This window comes from Lissotriton vulgaris, chromosome 6, assembly GCF_964263255.1.
Source record: "Lissotriton vulgaris chromosome 6, aLisVul1.2, whole genome shotgun sequence".
In the NCBI taxonomy this organism is placed as follows: Eukaryota; Metazoa; Chordata; class Amphibia; order Caudata; family Salamandridae; genus Lissotriton; species Lissotriton vulgaris.
The window spans coordinates 1268913775-1268928664 of NC_141694.1; the positions used below are offsets into that span (position 1 = coordinate 1268913775).

General features: G+C 46.9%; 1 protein-coding gene across 1 annotated transcript in view; it reads left to right on the top strand.

The window, feature by feature from the left end:
* SLC22A3 (solute carrier family 22 member 3) overlaps nucleotides 1-14890 on the top strand; it is an 821636-nt gene that overhangs the window by 466853 nt on the left and 339893 nt on the right. Inside the window, exon 4 of the mRNA XM_086927388.1 lies at nucleotides 12941-13109. Coding sequence (XP_086783514.1) covers nucleotides 12941-13109 — 169 coding nt within the window. The remainder of the gene's footprint in view (nucleotides 1-12940; nucleotides 13110-14890) is intronic.

Here is a 14890-nt window from a genome sequence, read left to right on the forward strand (position 1 = left end):
CACTCCCTTGGTAGCTTGGCAGAGCAGTCAGGCTTATACCAGAGCTAATGTATACAGCGTTTGTGCATATGTTATCAAAATACCATCATTGTACACAAAATGCAGAGACTACAGTGATGCTCGTTATCCTGTCATTACAAGGCCTAAACAACATAAATCATAACATCAGGGCATAAATTACAGGTTAGGTCATACATGAAACATGGCTGCTGGGCATACCATGTCAGACCTGGAAATGTGAGGAAAAACAACACACATCACAGCATCAGGGCATAAATACAGCAGAACCATATGCCAGTCTCCTGCACTCTTTTTACATGCCATACAGTAACCAAGAACAGGATATTGGGCACAGCATTCCTTTGCTCCTATTACGCTGTATACGGTAATTAGCACACCATGTAGGGCGCCGAATCCTCTGGCCACCTCCTACATGGAATTCCGTAATCACTGTTCTCAGACACGTAGACTACAGGGCCACCTGACTGCCTACAACAGTGTATACAGTAGTTTGATGGAAATGCCAACAAGACCTCCATTGAGGTTTCCTTCGCTCCTGGATAGCTGAGGCCAAGAAAATAAATGCCCCCAAAGGTATGTGACATACGAGTGTAAAACAGGAGCCCAGATTACTACCGATGCCCAGGCCGCTGGCGCAAACCGCCTCTTAGTTCCCATGTTGAACAGTTACCAAATAAAGAGACGGGCGCTGGAAGCAGGAATCAAGAACAGAGTTTATTTCTCATGAGGAGAGCCAGTCATTTCGGACACGAAACACAGTGTCTTTCGGGAGTTGCTCTAACAAGTGAGCTGAGACTCCGTCTTTTATACTTTACAAAACACTTGGCATTACAATCAAGATATTGTGTAACAAGGAAAATACAACCCCATGATCCTCGTGTCAATCCTACCCCACATGTGTTCACAATAGGGACCCTTGACCTGCTGATAAGAGGGGAGGGCAATCACGCAGCTGAGTGTTCCGTCAACAGTTTAGGATGTGTGCGCCTGATCATAGCCCAGGGGGTGGGGTGGTCAGGATCAATAGTGGGTCCTTTGAAGAGGAGTGACTTCATACAATAAGGGCAGTAAATGGTATCTCCTGGCTCGGGCGATGGCCTCGGACATGTGTGGTCAGCCGGACTCGGGGGAAGGGGTCATCAAAGGAGTGGTATTCATGCCGCGTGGACAATCGAGCGCGGAGGGAAGGCTTGTCAACAGAGGGGCATTCATGGAAGGAAAGGAGGTGTTGGTCAGGCGCGGCCGTGGCTCCCAAGGACAGGGTCTTGCAGAAGAAGAAGGTTTATGACTTGCCCATGTGAGGAGAAGGGAGGGGGAGCCAGGGTGGACACAGGGACAGAGTCACAGAGAGAGAGAGAGAGAGAGAGAGAGATCTTATGACCCGTACATGAGAGAGCGGGGGCAGTCAGGTGCAACTGGGGAGGGCTATGTCAGCTAAGGCGAAGGATGCCTCTTCAAGAGGGAAGGGGGGGTTTGTGCGGGTCTAGCAGAAGGGTTGCCTTTCACAGCAGGGTCGCGCAGAGGGAGAGGGTTTCATGGTCTATGCATGAGATACGCGCAGGAGGGAAGCCGGGGATTCCAATGGGTAAAAGGCCATGGTGCCTAGAATGGCTGTACATATGCATATGGGTACGGGCTCTTACTGGCAGAGTGATACGGTCAATAATTTACGGTATTCATGGTGCTCACGGGGAGAGGAGTGGGAGAAGAAGGGAAATGAATGCTGTTTATGTACATCAATTTCTTCAATTTCCACAGTCGCCCCTTTTACATTACAGCGTTCATTTTTGCAATTGATGGAGTTACAGATAGACAGGCATCGTTGAAGAATTAGCATTCGTTGATACTAACATTTGGCGTACAATCATAGACAGTTGAGGTGATGGGCAGAATGCAGCACATAGGAAATTGCATTTCGTTGAGTTCCTAACAATTAAGCGCACTACATAGCATAAATGTTTCTGACTTAAAAAATGTGACCAATGAACAGTTTTGACCAAGTAGTTGAGAGCGGAATTCAGTTCAATACACAAGATTTCTTCGTCACAGTGTCTTTTTATCAGTGAGCCATCACTGGTAGGCTCTAGTCCGTGTACTTTCGTTGGCGCTGTTGAGCACCGGCGGTGGAGCTATAGGTCCAGCTCGGTTCTATCCTTACGCGTTGCAGGGTCCGGTCAGTCCTCTGCTGTTAGACCACAGTCCTGTTCCCTAAACAATCCGTTTGGCGGCGCCTTATGCTCGGCACCTATATTTCCGTGGCAACACCCTATTCCCACTTGAATGCAGTTCTTCCCTTTGGCAAAAAGTCACGGGGAAAAGAGGGTGAGTGTGGTTCAAATAGTCGATAGGAGAGAGAGCGGAGTTGGGTCAGAGTTCCTGGGACACACAAAAGGGACCAAGGGAGCAAAGGATAACAAGCAGGCAGGCCCATCAATCGGGCCCAAAGAAGGGGGACAGAGACTCCAGGCACACGTGGGTTAGCAGCATTTTCCACGTTGAAATTGCGGTCTCGTCCCGTATCTTGTTGCTCTGCAGCTCCACCTTTGGTCGAGGTCACACGTGTCTCAAGATCTGCAGCCAGGCTGTACGTCACGACTGACCCTTCTCCTGGTGATCGTGAATCTTTGAATAGGTAAAAAACAAGTTTTTAGAGAACTGGCAGAAGAAGACATCTACGCATGTGAATTCCTCCCTCAATCCTACGCATTTGGGAGATTCGCTCATTGGTCACAGTCAGAGGTCTATTACCAGGCAGTGCAAATGTCGGTATTCCTGCTGAGTTCATGCTAGGTTTATTCATTGTCCTATCTATAACTCAAGTGAGGATAAATGAGTTTCCCAACAACTGTGCATTTTCATCATTATTCAACATTTCGGAGCATTTCCCTTCAAGGCTGGCTAACCTTTTCAAACAGGGCGGGGGTGCCATCATCGATAGTCAGGTAAAACAAGTTTCTCTCGAGGGACGACAGTTACCCATGGTCATCATGTTTATATCCGGGACAGCAACTGGGGTCTATCAAAATGGGGCGGGGATGCTTCGGGCGCTCGCGCTTGGGTGAAGAAGGGGGTGGGGCAATCTGGGCGTTTTGGGGGTCAATCTAGACGTTGGCGTTCGTCTCTTGAAGAACAGAAATGAGGTGCTATTGACATACAGTTCCCCTATAAATGGCCAGATCTGGGGGACCTTAGTCGTCTTACCTGTCCTTTCCTTCTCAGCCAATTCAAGTTCATTCATTTTGCAGAAAGGAGAGGTAGTAATATGGCGAGATACAATCATTTTAGTTTCGGTCAATTTCGCTGAACACCTTTGCGTTCAATAAGTATCCAATCAGACTGGTGCCGGTGGGGCACAATTTTACCACAAAGAGGGAGAGAAAATAGGGAGACTCTCATAGAGAGTGAGAGTCGTCCGCAATCTAAACGAGCCATTCGGTACACGTATGACATGTAGAGAGAGGGAGAGAGAGAGAGAGAGAGAGAGAGAGATAAGGGGGTGGTGAGAGAGAGAGACGTGTACGAAAATAGGTCATTTAGTGCGCTCACAACACAGAACAGCAAAGGTCAGGTAACACGCAAATACAGACAGAGGGAAGACATAAATCCGTACATTACATACACACAAACTCAGACAAGGAAGACAGCACATGCATTACATATATATAAGACATTCACGACAAAACAGAAAACAACAGGTGGCCAACAAAATCCATATTATATCCTACGTATCTTTACTATCCTATTTATCTACGTGCTTAGCTCTTTCTACCCTTCCCTCCTTTTCCTTCTCGCTTGTTATCTCTGCGAGCGTTCTCACTTGCCAATACTTACACCTCGGTTAGTCGATCAGAAATTAACCTGGTCGCGCTATTTACCCATGGTTGGATCTCAAACCATTTTTCAGTTTCTTCCTTTGGTGGGAGGTTCTCCAGGCTGAGGCAACGGCAAGTATTGATCGGGAGAACAGTCGGACAGCTTGGCTATATCTATAAGAGTGTGAGAAAGGGGGCAGTGCATTTTGAACATCAGCAACATTTCTAACTTCCCAGACGGGTGGTGCCGTGGTAACCCTTACCCACATATTTTTCTTTGTCCTTTCCCTACCTAGTCAAATGTCTAGTTACATTATCCTTGTCCTCGAACACATTTGAACTGCATTGAAAGTCTGGCTTTGTTACTCCACGCCGAAGCCTGTGTCATTTCCCTGATGAAGGGCACATTATGTTAGTGCCCGAAATGCATTGGACACGCCTTGATATTTGCCTGATGTTTGAAATTTAAAACAATTTGATGAACTTTGAAACGAAATAATACAAAATGCAACGCAAATCATGAATAATCTTAAATAAATGATGATCAAAGCGAACAGTGAATGAAAGTGTTTTTCTGAGAACACAACCAAAGTGTGTGCCAATCAGGGATGACACCAGATTCCATCTGGTCTCACTAATCTTGTAGTTACATTATCTGACGTGTTATTTCTAGTCAATTTTCGTCATACAGTACCCGTCCAGTTTCTATGTCAGTCCATCCTCCCAGTCGCTATGTTCTAAGGAGGAACAGTCAGGTTTAAGTCTACGTCTTTTTTGAAAACTTATCGTCATAACGACTACACACATATTCCCTCTTTCCCTTTTCGTCGGTGGTTTGACCATCGCTCTCCCACACTTCAGCCGACGTTCTGACGTGACCTGCAGAAGGGAGGAGAAAGAAGGGGTGGGGGGGCAGCATTCAAAGCACATCAGCATGCAGTAGTCCGAAAATGTTTTTACCTACCACTTACTCGACCTATCTCCGCGCACTGCATTTCTTTACCATCTCGGCGTTTAAGCCCAGAGGGACCAGTAATGTCAGATAGATAATCATTGACGATCTGCGTATCTACATGAGTTACTTGGTCGCAACCCCTTTTGTTGGGCGCAAGGGTGGCGGCCAGGTGGCATTTCTGTGGTGTCGTTTTAAGGGCGTCTAAAACACTTTTCCGGCTGCCAGTGACACATAATGTAGCTGCTAAATATCTGGTCCTTTTTAACCTTCATCTTTCATCATACTTATTCTTCGCTCACAGTAGCAAAACATCCAAAACTCATTAATGCAACCGCTACAACTATGCTTTCTTTTTCAAAATACTTTTAATAAAAAGTGTTGATGTATAAATACAGGCCTACAACCCAGTGGACCGGCCAAGGAGCAGGTCGAAAACTGTACATAAGAAGAACGAAGTTGGTGGCAGTTCATTGCATAAAGTGCAGCAGTGCAATAAAATCGTATTAAGCTTTCCTACAGAGCAAGCATGATGCGTGTCAAGAATTCAGTTTTAATTAATTCATAAATTCATTATCCAATGCTCATTCATTACCTAAATTACACCAATTCATTTTCCAAATCATAATCAGTACCCACCCTAAGTCAGTTCTTTGTCCGAGCACATACTCAATATCCTTCATATCTACTTTCATTATCCAAAAAACTGCATACATATCTCGGGACAAAAAGCTGTGCGGTCAGGATGCAACAAAGTTTATTCAAAAAGTCTCATTTTGTGTCGGCGCCATTTTGGGCGAGGTCAGGCTGGTTCCAGCATAGTCAGAATGTCTCCAATGACTCGTGGTTGGGCCAGAATCTTCCGTTGGTAGTTCAAAAAGTTTTTTTTCGCACAATGTGGTAACAGTCTAACAATAGTCAAAGAGTGGGGAGGGCGGCAACAATTTTTCCTACCGGGTCATTCTGGTGTTCCACCGGAACTGAACAAGTCTGTGCCGTAGCTGCATTTTAGCCATTTCCAAACCAAGGCTGGCGTCGGCAGGAGTGCACCGATGTCACGGTTCCCAGTGAGGGGGGCGGGGGCACCCATGCGGAGGGATCGGGGTGCCCCCCGGCTCTCATAGAATCTTCAAAGTTGAGGAGAGAAGGCATGGGGCGTGTGCCTGTCCTGGGCAAAAGACCGCTTTTCGATGTTGACCCTCTTTAAGTAAGAGCATTGGGGTGTCGCTGGAAGCCTCCACCTGGAGGGAGGTGGGGGAGGCTCGTTCGCGTCACCTCCCCCCTCCAGCGACCCCGCGCCGTTCTCCGGCTCCAGCGCTTCGGTATGGGTCGTGCCAGCCATTGAAGATGGGGGGGGGGGGTCGGTGGCTGAGGCAAGACATCCCCCCCTTGACATGTGGCGGGACTACCTGCAACTATCCAGGCGTTGGCATGTGGCGGGACTACCTGCAACTGTCAGGCGTTGGGTGTAGTTGCGGCCATTATAGCACAAAGAAATGCCGCCATCCTCGCTTTGGCTTCGGCCTTCGACGAAAGCCGGATCAGGTGAGAGAGAGGGGTGGTCGGCGGCCGAGGTAGACAGCCCCCTCTCTCCCCGTGGCCTGCAGGGCGGCAGAAGAGGGAAAGGTGGAGAGGTCCTTATTATTCTTTGGGCCGCCTGCCCAACAGCGTCTCCTTCTGACCGCGGCCAGGCGAGCCCCGCATGCCTCGAAGCCTCGCCCTCCGGATGGGCGTAACCGCGGACCTGTTGAACTTCGGGAGCTTCCGGAATGGGGGTAGGTACCTATTGAATTGTTTCTATTTCATGTGACCGTTATTTGGGCGTGGTGGGCAAATGAGGCAGACATGTTTGGAGCAGGAGTAGGCAGTGGAGTCTAACTACCTCGTGGCTGCCTTGCTGTCGATTTTTCGCCATTTTATATTTCTTATTACGAACTATTTCTAATGTTTCTTATTTTTAGTGAAGTCAAAAGCTCATCAGGGGGTTACTGACTTAGCCTGATTTCTTTTTATTTTACCTTCTTTTCCTTAGCGTGTTTCGAGCTAAAGTTTTCTGTTAGTAGGGAACGGTGATCACTTCATATTTTTATGTGTCCTTTTCACTAGGGGGTACTTCTGGACGGACCAGGCGAGTTCCCTCCAATAAATGGTCCGGGTTGGAACTAGATTATCGATCAAAGGGGAACATATATTCCTTCATTAGGGTATCATCCTGGACAGACCAAGCGATGTACTTCCACTTACTAGGGTAGCCTCCTGGACGGACCAGATGGTCTACTTCCACTAAATGGCCCATGAGCGGGGAGCATATGTCCTCCATAAGGGTAGTCTCCTGGGCGGACCATGCGAGCTACCCCCCAAATAACCAATCAGTGGGGAGTGGGTAGGACTGACGAATTCACAAAGGGGCATAACCTACCCTTTACTACTTGCAAAGACTAGATAGAATATTTCTACTCCACGTTGTTTGCAGGCAGAAAATACCTCAAACGAAACAATTCCTGGAACAACAATGTCCAGGCAACCAATCAATCAGTGGGGAGAAAAACAGGCATGACGGATTACAACGGGGACAAACGTCTGCATTACCTGCCCTTCGCTATCCAGAAAGGAAGACAGAATATTTCTACTCGTCTCAGTTTGTAGACAGGGAAGATCTCAAAGAGCAATAATCGATTATTAATCGATTTCAAACAATCAGTGGGGAGAAAAGTAGGCATGACGGATTACAACGGGGACAAAAGTCTGCATTACCTACCCTTCTCTATCTGCAAAGAGGGACGACGTTCCTATTCGCCGCTGTTTGCAAACAGAGAATGTCTCGTTCTCCAGAAGAGAACCAATATATCAAGTAGCATTCAAAGCTAAATGAACCAATACCAACAATATCAGTATACAAATACTGATTCCAATACAATCAATCAATCAATCAGGTGGATAGAACCACCCTACCAATCAGGCGTAAAAACACCCTACTTAATCTTACCCGGACCGGACCATACGGATAGTTCTTCGTGTTCCTCCTCCAGCGCCCGATCGTTCTCTTACTCCGTGTGGCATTCCTGTGGGATTCCAGTCAGGACAATAGGTCACTCAAGAGAGGTCCGTTCAGAATTGGTGAAGTTCTTTTGATCGGCAGCCGGGCGAGGGCCCTCTCAAGGCAGGTATACTCCGATCATTTTAGATGTTCACTTCTTCGTCTGGATCTCTCTTACCGAACCCTATGTCACTGATGGACCCCGCGTTGGGACGCCAATTGTAAAACAGGAGCCCAGATTACTACCGATGCCCAGGCCGCTGGCGCAAACCGCCTCTTAGTTCCCATGTTGAACAGTTACCAAATAAAGAGACGGGCGCTGGAAGCAGGAATCAAGAACAGAGTTTATTTCTCATGAGGAGAGCCAGTCATTTCGGACACGAAACACAGTGTCTTTCGGGAGTTGCTCTAACAAGTGAGCTGAGACTCCGTCTTTTATACTTTACAAAACACTTGGCATTACAATCAAGATATTGTGTAACAAGGAAAATACAACCCCATGATCCTCGTGTCAATCCTACCCCACATGTGTTCACAATAGGGACCCTTGACCTGCTGATAAGAGGGGAGGGCAATCACGCAGCTGAGTGTTCCGTCAACAGTTTAGGATGTGTGCGCCTGATCATAGCCCAGGGGGTGGGGTGGTCAGGATCAATAGTGGGTCCTTTGAAGAGGAGTGACTTCATACAATAAGGGCAGTAAATGGTATCTCCTGGCTCGGGCGATGGCCTCGGACATGTGTGGTCAGCCGGACTCGGGGGAAGGGGTCATCAAAGGAGTGGTATTCATGCCGCGTGGACAATCGAGCGCGGAGGGAAGGCTTGTCAACAGAGGGGCATTCATGGAAGGAAAGGAGGTGTTGGTCAGGCGCGGCCGTGGCTCCCAAGGACAGGGTCTTGCAGAAGAAGAAGGTTTATGACTTGCCCATGTGAGGAGAAGGGAGGGGGAGCCAGGGTGGACACAGGGACAGAGTCACAGAGAGAGAGAGAGAGAGAGAGAGATCTTATGACCCGTACATGAGAGAGCGGGGGCAGTCAGGTGCAACTGGGGAGGGCTATGTCAGCTAAGGCGAAGGATGCCTCTTCAAGAGGGAAGGGGGGGTTTGTGCGGGTCTAGCAGAAGGGTTGCCTTTCACAGCAGGGTCGCGCAGAGGGAGAGGGTTTCATGGTCTATGCATGAGATACGCGCAGGAGGGAAGCCGGGGATTCCAATGGGTAAAAGGCCATGGTGCCTAGAATGGCTGTACATATGCATATGGGTACGGGCTCTTACTGGCAGAGTGATACGGTCAATAATTTACGGTATTCATGGTGCTCACGGGGAGAGGAGTGGGAGAAGAAGGGAAATGAATGCTGTTTATGTACATCAATTTCTTCAATTTCCACACGAGGGAGAACTCTCCCCTGCAGATCGGGCAGCCCGTGATGCGCATTGTAGCTGCCTCCAATGGGACAGTCTTAGGGCAGTGAACCTCCTCTCAGCTGGTTCTCATGAAGTGGAACACCAAAGGTCCCTAAACGAGAAAGACTCTGTTCGGCCGTGTTTGGCGATCCGAGGCCGCGACCTGTCTCCCTGCTGCGCTAGGGCTCCCGCACTGCCTGAGCACGTTTTGGGCTCTGAATGGTGAGGAGGGGACTCCCCACTTGGGCACCAAAGGTGAATGCTGAGAGGCGAGCACGCTACGGTAGGAGACAGCCTTCCCTCAGCCACTCTCCTGCTCCTTGTTCAACGCTGCTTGAGGGGTGGGGTCTCGATGCCAGTTCTTGTGCCTGGCCCGTCCCAGAGCAAGGGCATTGAGGGAGAAGGGCTGAATGTGTCTGCTTCCCACGTGGTTTACGGCTTTCTCGCTAGTAAGGGAACCTCACTAGCTGAGGTCAGGGAGCGGGTGCCTCGACAGGGCACTACCACTTCAAGGGCTGCTCTCCAGAAATGAGGAGTGCTCAGCATGCGCTACCTTCATTGCCATCAATAAAGCGCTCACACGGGCTACGAGCTGGGAAAGTATAAAGCATTCTCCATGGGATGTTCTTTGGATAAGTAGTTATCAAATGTGACGCTCACTATACGTTGATGTAGCAAGATCCAACATGCTCTTGGAGAGCACTTGGGGCACAAGCAGAGGGCAGGCAGCAGCCCAGCACAGAGGGTTACTTTGCAGAGTGGCAGTTCCTTCTGCAGCCCAACGATCAGTAGGCAGCAGATCAGTCCAACAAGGAGAGCAGTCCAAATGGCGTTCATCCTGATGCACAGCAATCCTCTTATGCAGTATGTAGAGCCTGCAGCATCTAGTCACCAGTCCCATGCAGTGTCTAACATGGGATCAGAGCCCCTGCACTTATACTCAAAATTTCTTTATTCTGGATAGTAACTTCAAACAACTTTAGAAGTGCACAACACCACTTTTCAAACCCCAGCCCTGACTCCAGACACACTACAGGGGGGCAGAGACAGCATTGTGAAAGGCAGGCACAGCCCTATTCAGGTGCAGGTGACAACTCCTCCCACCACTCTAGACCAGGAAGACTAATCAGGATATGCGGGGCACACCACAGCTCCCTCTGTGACTGTCTAGAGTGAATGCACAAAACAGGCCGCTGTCAGTCTAAACCAGATGTTGGTAATGCTACTCCTTCCTTTAGAAATTACCACTGAAACACATATCACGGAATTCCCAATGTAAACCTATGAGAGGAAAAGCCTCACAAAAGTGAGAAACCAAATAGGGGGGTTGTCACTACCAGGACTTCCCACACAACAAAGGCACATGCCCTACCTTTTACTTACACAGCACACTGCCCATAGGGCTACCTAGGGCCTACCTTAGTGTGGTTTATATACTAAAAGGGAAGTTTCAAACATGGCAACCACTTTAAATGCCAAGTCATTGTGGCAGTAAACTGTAAACACAGGCCCTGCAGTGGCAGAGGCCTGAGACAGGTTTGAAAGGCTACTTCTGTTGGTGGCACAAGCAGCGCTGCAGGCCCACAAGTAGCATTTAATTTACATGCCCTGGATATATAGGATACCACAGTACAAGGGACTTACAGGTAAAATAAATATGCCAAACAGGTGTAGACCAATCTTACCAAGTTTACAGGAGAGAGCACATGAACTTTAGCACTGACCAGCAGTACTAAAGTGCCCAGAGTCCTATCACCAAAAAAACAGGTCAGAAAAAATAGAGGAGGAAGGCAAAAATATTTGGGATAACCCTGCAAAGATGGCCAGGTCCAACACTCAGACATGCTCACACATTCACACTTACACATACTCTTTCTCTCACATAAACACATTCTTACCCAAAAGCACCCACACAATACATTTAAAAGCATGTTTTACTTCCCACAGCTGCTATGGGAGGTCATATTCCAGCTACTTGTTCTCCATTAAAAAAAAATAGTGAATAAAATAACACAATTCACTATTAGCGTGATAAAAATTGACAGAAAACAAAGACAGTAGAGCCGCAACTGATGTCCATAAGGACGAGCTGCCACTGTGTTCCTGACACTGATTTTGGCAGGCGTCGCAAAAGTAGTACCAGCGATCATAAGAGGAAGCCAGGATCACAGCTGTGACCCATGATAACCCATATCTAACGTCCATGAACTTAATATTATTTTATGGAATGATTCAGACACCTTCTTCAGTCAGTCTTTATTTTCAGAGAAGCACTGTGAATAGACACACACTCTTACCTATTACTGAAAGATGATCATGATCCTCAAAAGAGACAACGAGCAAGGGGGTAAATGGAGACTAAGAATGAACCTGTTAGTAAGGTACATATATGTTACCTTGTACTGCTGGATCAGTTGCCTTGCCTAATGCCAGACCAATACTCAGAGTTGCCCAGCATTAGCAGCAAAAGAAGCACACCTATTAAAGGCTGATACAACGTGGTGTAGTGTTTACAAACTGTAGAATTAAGGCACCTTTGGTTGCCCACATCAAGTCCACCAGATTTAACCAGAATAAATCGTTCTGGCAAAATCCCACAGGGTTCTTTATTACTGCAACAAATGTAACTTTTATTTGGGAGCAAAATCCTGGATTTGCCTGAATCAGGATTTGGAGGTCAGTCAGAATAGCCTCAAAGACCATCCCTCCCTGCTTAATAATCCATGAGTGTCAAGTACCAGGGGATGAGAACAGAAGATAATGGGGCATATTATCAACAACTAGCGATATTTATCGCTAAATAAGGTTAGCAGCATTTTATTTATCGCCGCGTATCGCCGGATTTTATTGCAGAGATAACGTGCCATTAGCAACGTTTATCTCCAATGTGATAACATTTCCGGCGATAGCGGCAAAATGCCTGAATATCGCTGGAAATCCAGCGATATTCAGTCATTATCGCTAATAGGGTCTTAACCTCAATATATCCACCTCCCATTGGATATACAGGCTAAGAAGTGGTCTGAGCAGGCGTTAGGTTTTTGCGATATTCGCACTTAGCGCAAATTTTTTCATCGCCACGCCTGCGTTGATTATAGGCGATAGAGATGTTAGCGACTGCTTTCAGTCGCTAACAGGTTGGGTACGCCCACTTTGCATGTCATTAGCAATAAATATCGCTAACATGCAAAGCGGGCCCCAAACCGCTCACTATCGCCTACAAGCTGTCGCTAACTGCTGTTAGCGGCAGCGTGCTAATAGGGCGATAAAATTATCGCTGCTTTGCGGCCGAAAACGGCTGCTAAAGCTGCAATAATCTCATATCGCCCGCCTTGATAATATGCCTCAATGTTCCTGAACTGGAACATGGGAATGTCTTTGCACCCATTAAATCAAGCGAAAACGTCTGCGATGGGATCTTCCTCTCCCTATAAAGCTTTTTTATTACTTGTTCCTTCGGCCTTTCTTTTTTAGCGCTCATTGATTGTATAAAACACATATGTATAATAATACCACATTTGAAATCACTATTGTATTTTCTTTTATGGTACGTGGTAAATGTACCCTTTTTATAGCGCGCACACCGGCACCGATAGCTATAAAATAAGACCGACGAGTGCAATTTCGTGAACAAAATGTATAAGTATGGCATATATTTTTCGAAGTCATTTCTGCATATAACACGCATATGATATCTGTTTTTTTCTTGTTTCGTAGTAACAGAACTGGTTGGCTCAGATCAGCGAAGAATCGTTGGGATTGTAGTGCAGATGTTTTTCACTCTCGGAGTCATGCTTATACCTGGGGTTGCCTATTTCATTCCAACGTGGCAGGGGATCCAGCTGGCTATTTCACTGCCAAACTTCCTGTTTCTTCTATATTACTGGTAATGTGTTATATTTCCACATGTTAATGCATTTAAAGTAAAATGTTATATTCCTCTCAATTACAGCAATAGATCTGGGTTTCAATTGTGACCTAACATAATACATTTCTATAAGAAACAGAATGAAGTTTACAGTGTACAAAATACGCTTTCCACAGTTTGTCTTGTTTTTAGGTATCACACCCTTATTTGGATTTACAGTATTTATATGAAGGTATATTAAAAATATTATTAAGCAAACTTAAATGAAGCCCATTGCATGTTAAATTTGGCTTACTTGTGTTTAGGTATTCAAACATATATATGTTCATATGGCTTGCTTATTTGCCAAAAGGTAATTGATTATCCATAGTGGTATCCTTAGGAACACAAATTTGAATAAAACACTATCCCAAACTGTATTCCTTTTACTGCCTTTCCTCTTTAATTCAACGTCAATTATCCCTTTCCTGTCTTACCATTGTAAAGGCTCTAGAGGGCACACAGGCTTCAATATGTGAGTGCTCTTTTTAGGTTGATTCAGAAAAAGGGGGTGGTGATGGACAGAGTTTCTGAATAAAGCAGAATACTCCTACCCAGTCAACAGATCAGGGCTTGATCCATCACCGTTTTTTAGCTCACTGCACCATCCCAGCTCAGAACCTGGCTACATGCAAATTAGTCTGTCCCTGGCCCAGTGCATCATGGGAACAGGGCAGACCAAACTACCAAGCCAATTCTTTTACTGGAAAGGAAACAAGCTTCCGGGGACCGGTTTCTGGCATTACAGCCGTCTTCGGCCCGGCTTGCTTGAATCCTGATGGTGCAGTGAGCAAGGGACTCATGTCTGAGTATACCCTTCCACGCTTATGGTGGACAAAACGAATCAGAAAAAGGGGGTGGTCCACCATAAGCGTGGAAGGGTATACTCAGATGTGAGTCCCTTGCTCATTGCACCATCAGGATTCAAGCAAGCCGGGCCGAAGACGGCTGTAATGCCAGAAACCGGTCCCCGGAAGCTTGTTTCCTTCCCAGTATAAGAATTGGCTTGGTAGTTTGGTCTGCCCTGTTCCCATGATGCACTGAGCCAGGGACAGACTAATTTGCATATAGCCAGGTTCTGAGCTGGGATGGTGCAGTGAGCTAAAAAACGGTGATGGATCAAGCCCTGATCTGTTGACTGGGAATGAGTGTTCTGTTTAATTCAGATACTCTGTCCATAACCACCCCCTTTTCTGAATCTTTTTAGGTTGAGCCTATCAGCGCGCATGCGCTGCTCTGCGAGGCTTCTTGCGTCTACTCTGTGTGGGTCCGACTCCTCCCACACATTGGATTGGCTTTTGCGGGTGTCTTTCAATAATGAAAGCATGCAAATGGCTAAAGGCGGGTGCATGTCCCAGCTCTTTTGTAATGTTCGGTCCCACAGAATTTTGTCTGCGGGAGCGAGGGGCGGCATGCAGGGTGGCAGCTGCATTCCTCAAGGGTCACGTTACTATCTACTTGTTATCTTCAGGTGTGACCTATTCCACTGATGTGTGATTGTTGTGCATTAAAACAGTAGAGCTGTGTGTACCTTATATACCTGACTCCAGGTGGGTATTTGAAACACCTGAAGACATTCCTTCGTTGTTTACCAGGTGTTTTGGATTGTGACTGTTGCCCTGCCGCACAAGGCATTATATCAAAACAGTCTGTAACAGCTCAGCAGGGATATGACACAAAAAGACCGTCTGGGGTAATACTTGGCACTTGTTAAATACAGTGCTAGGTAACAGCATAAACAAATTATCATTTCAAAGAGT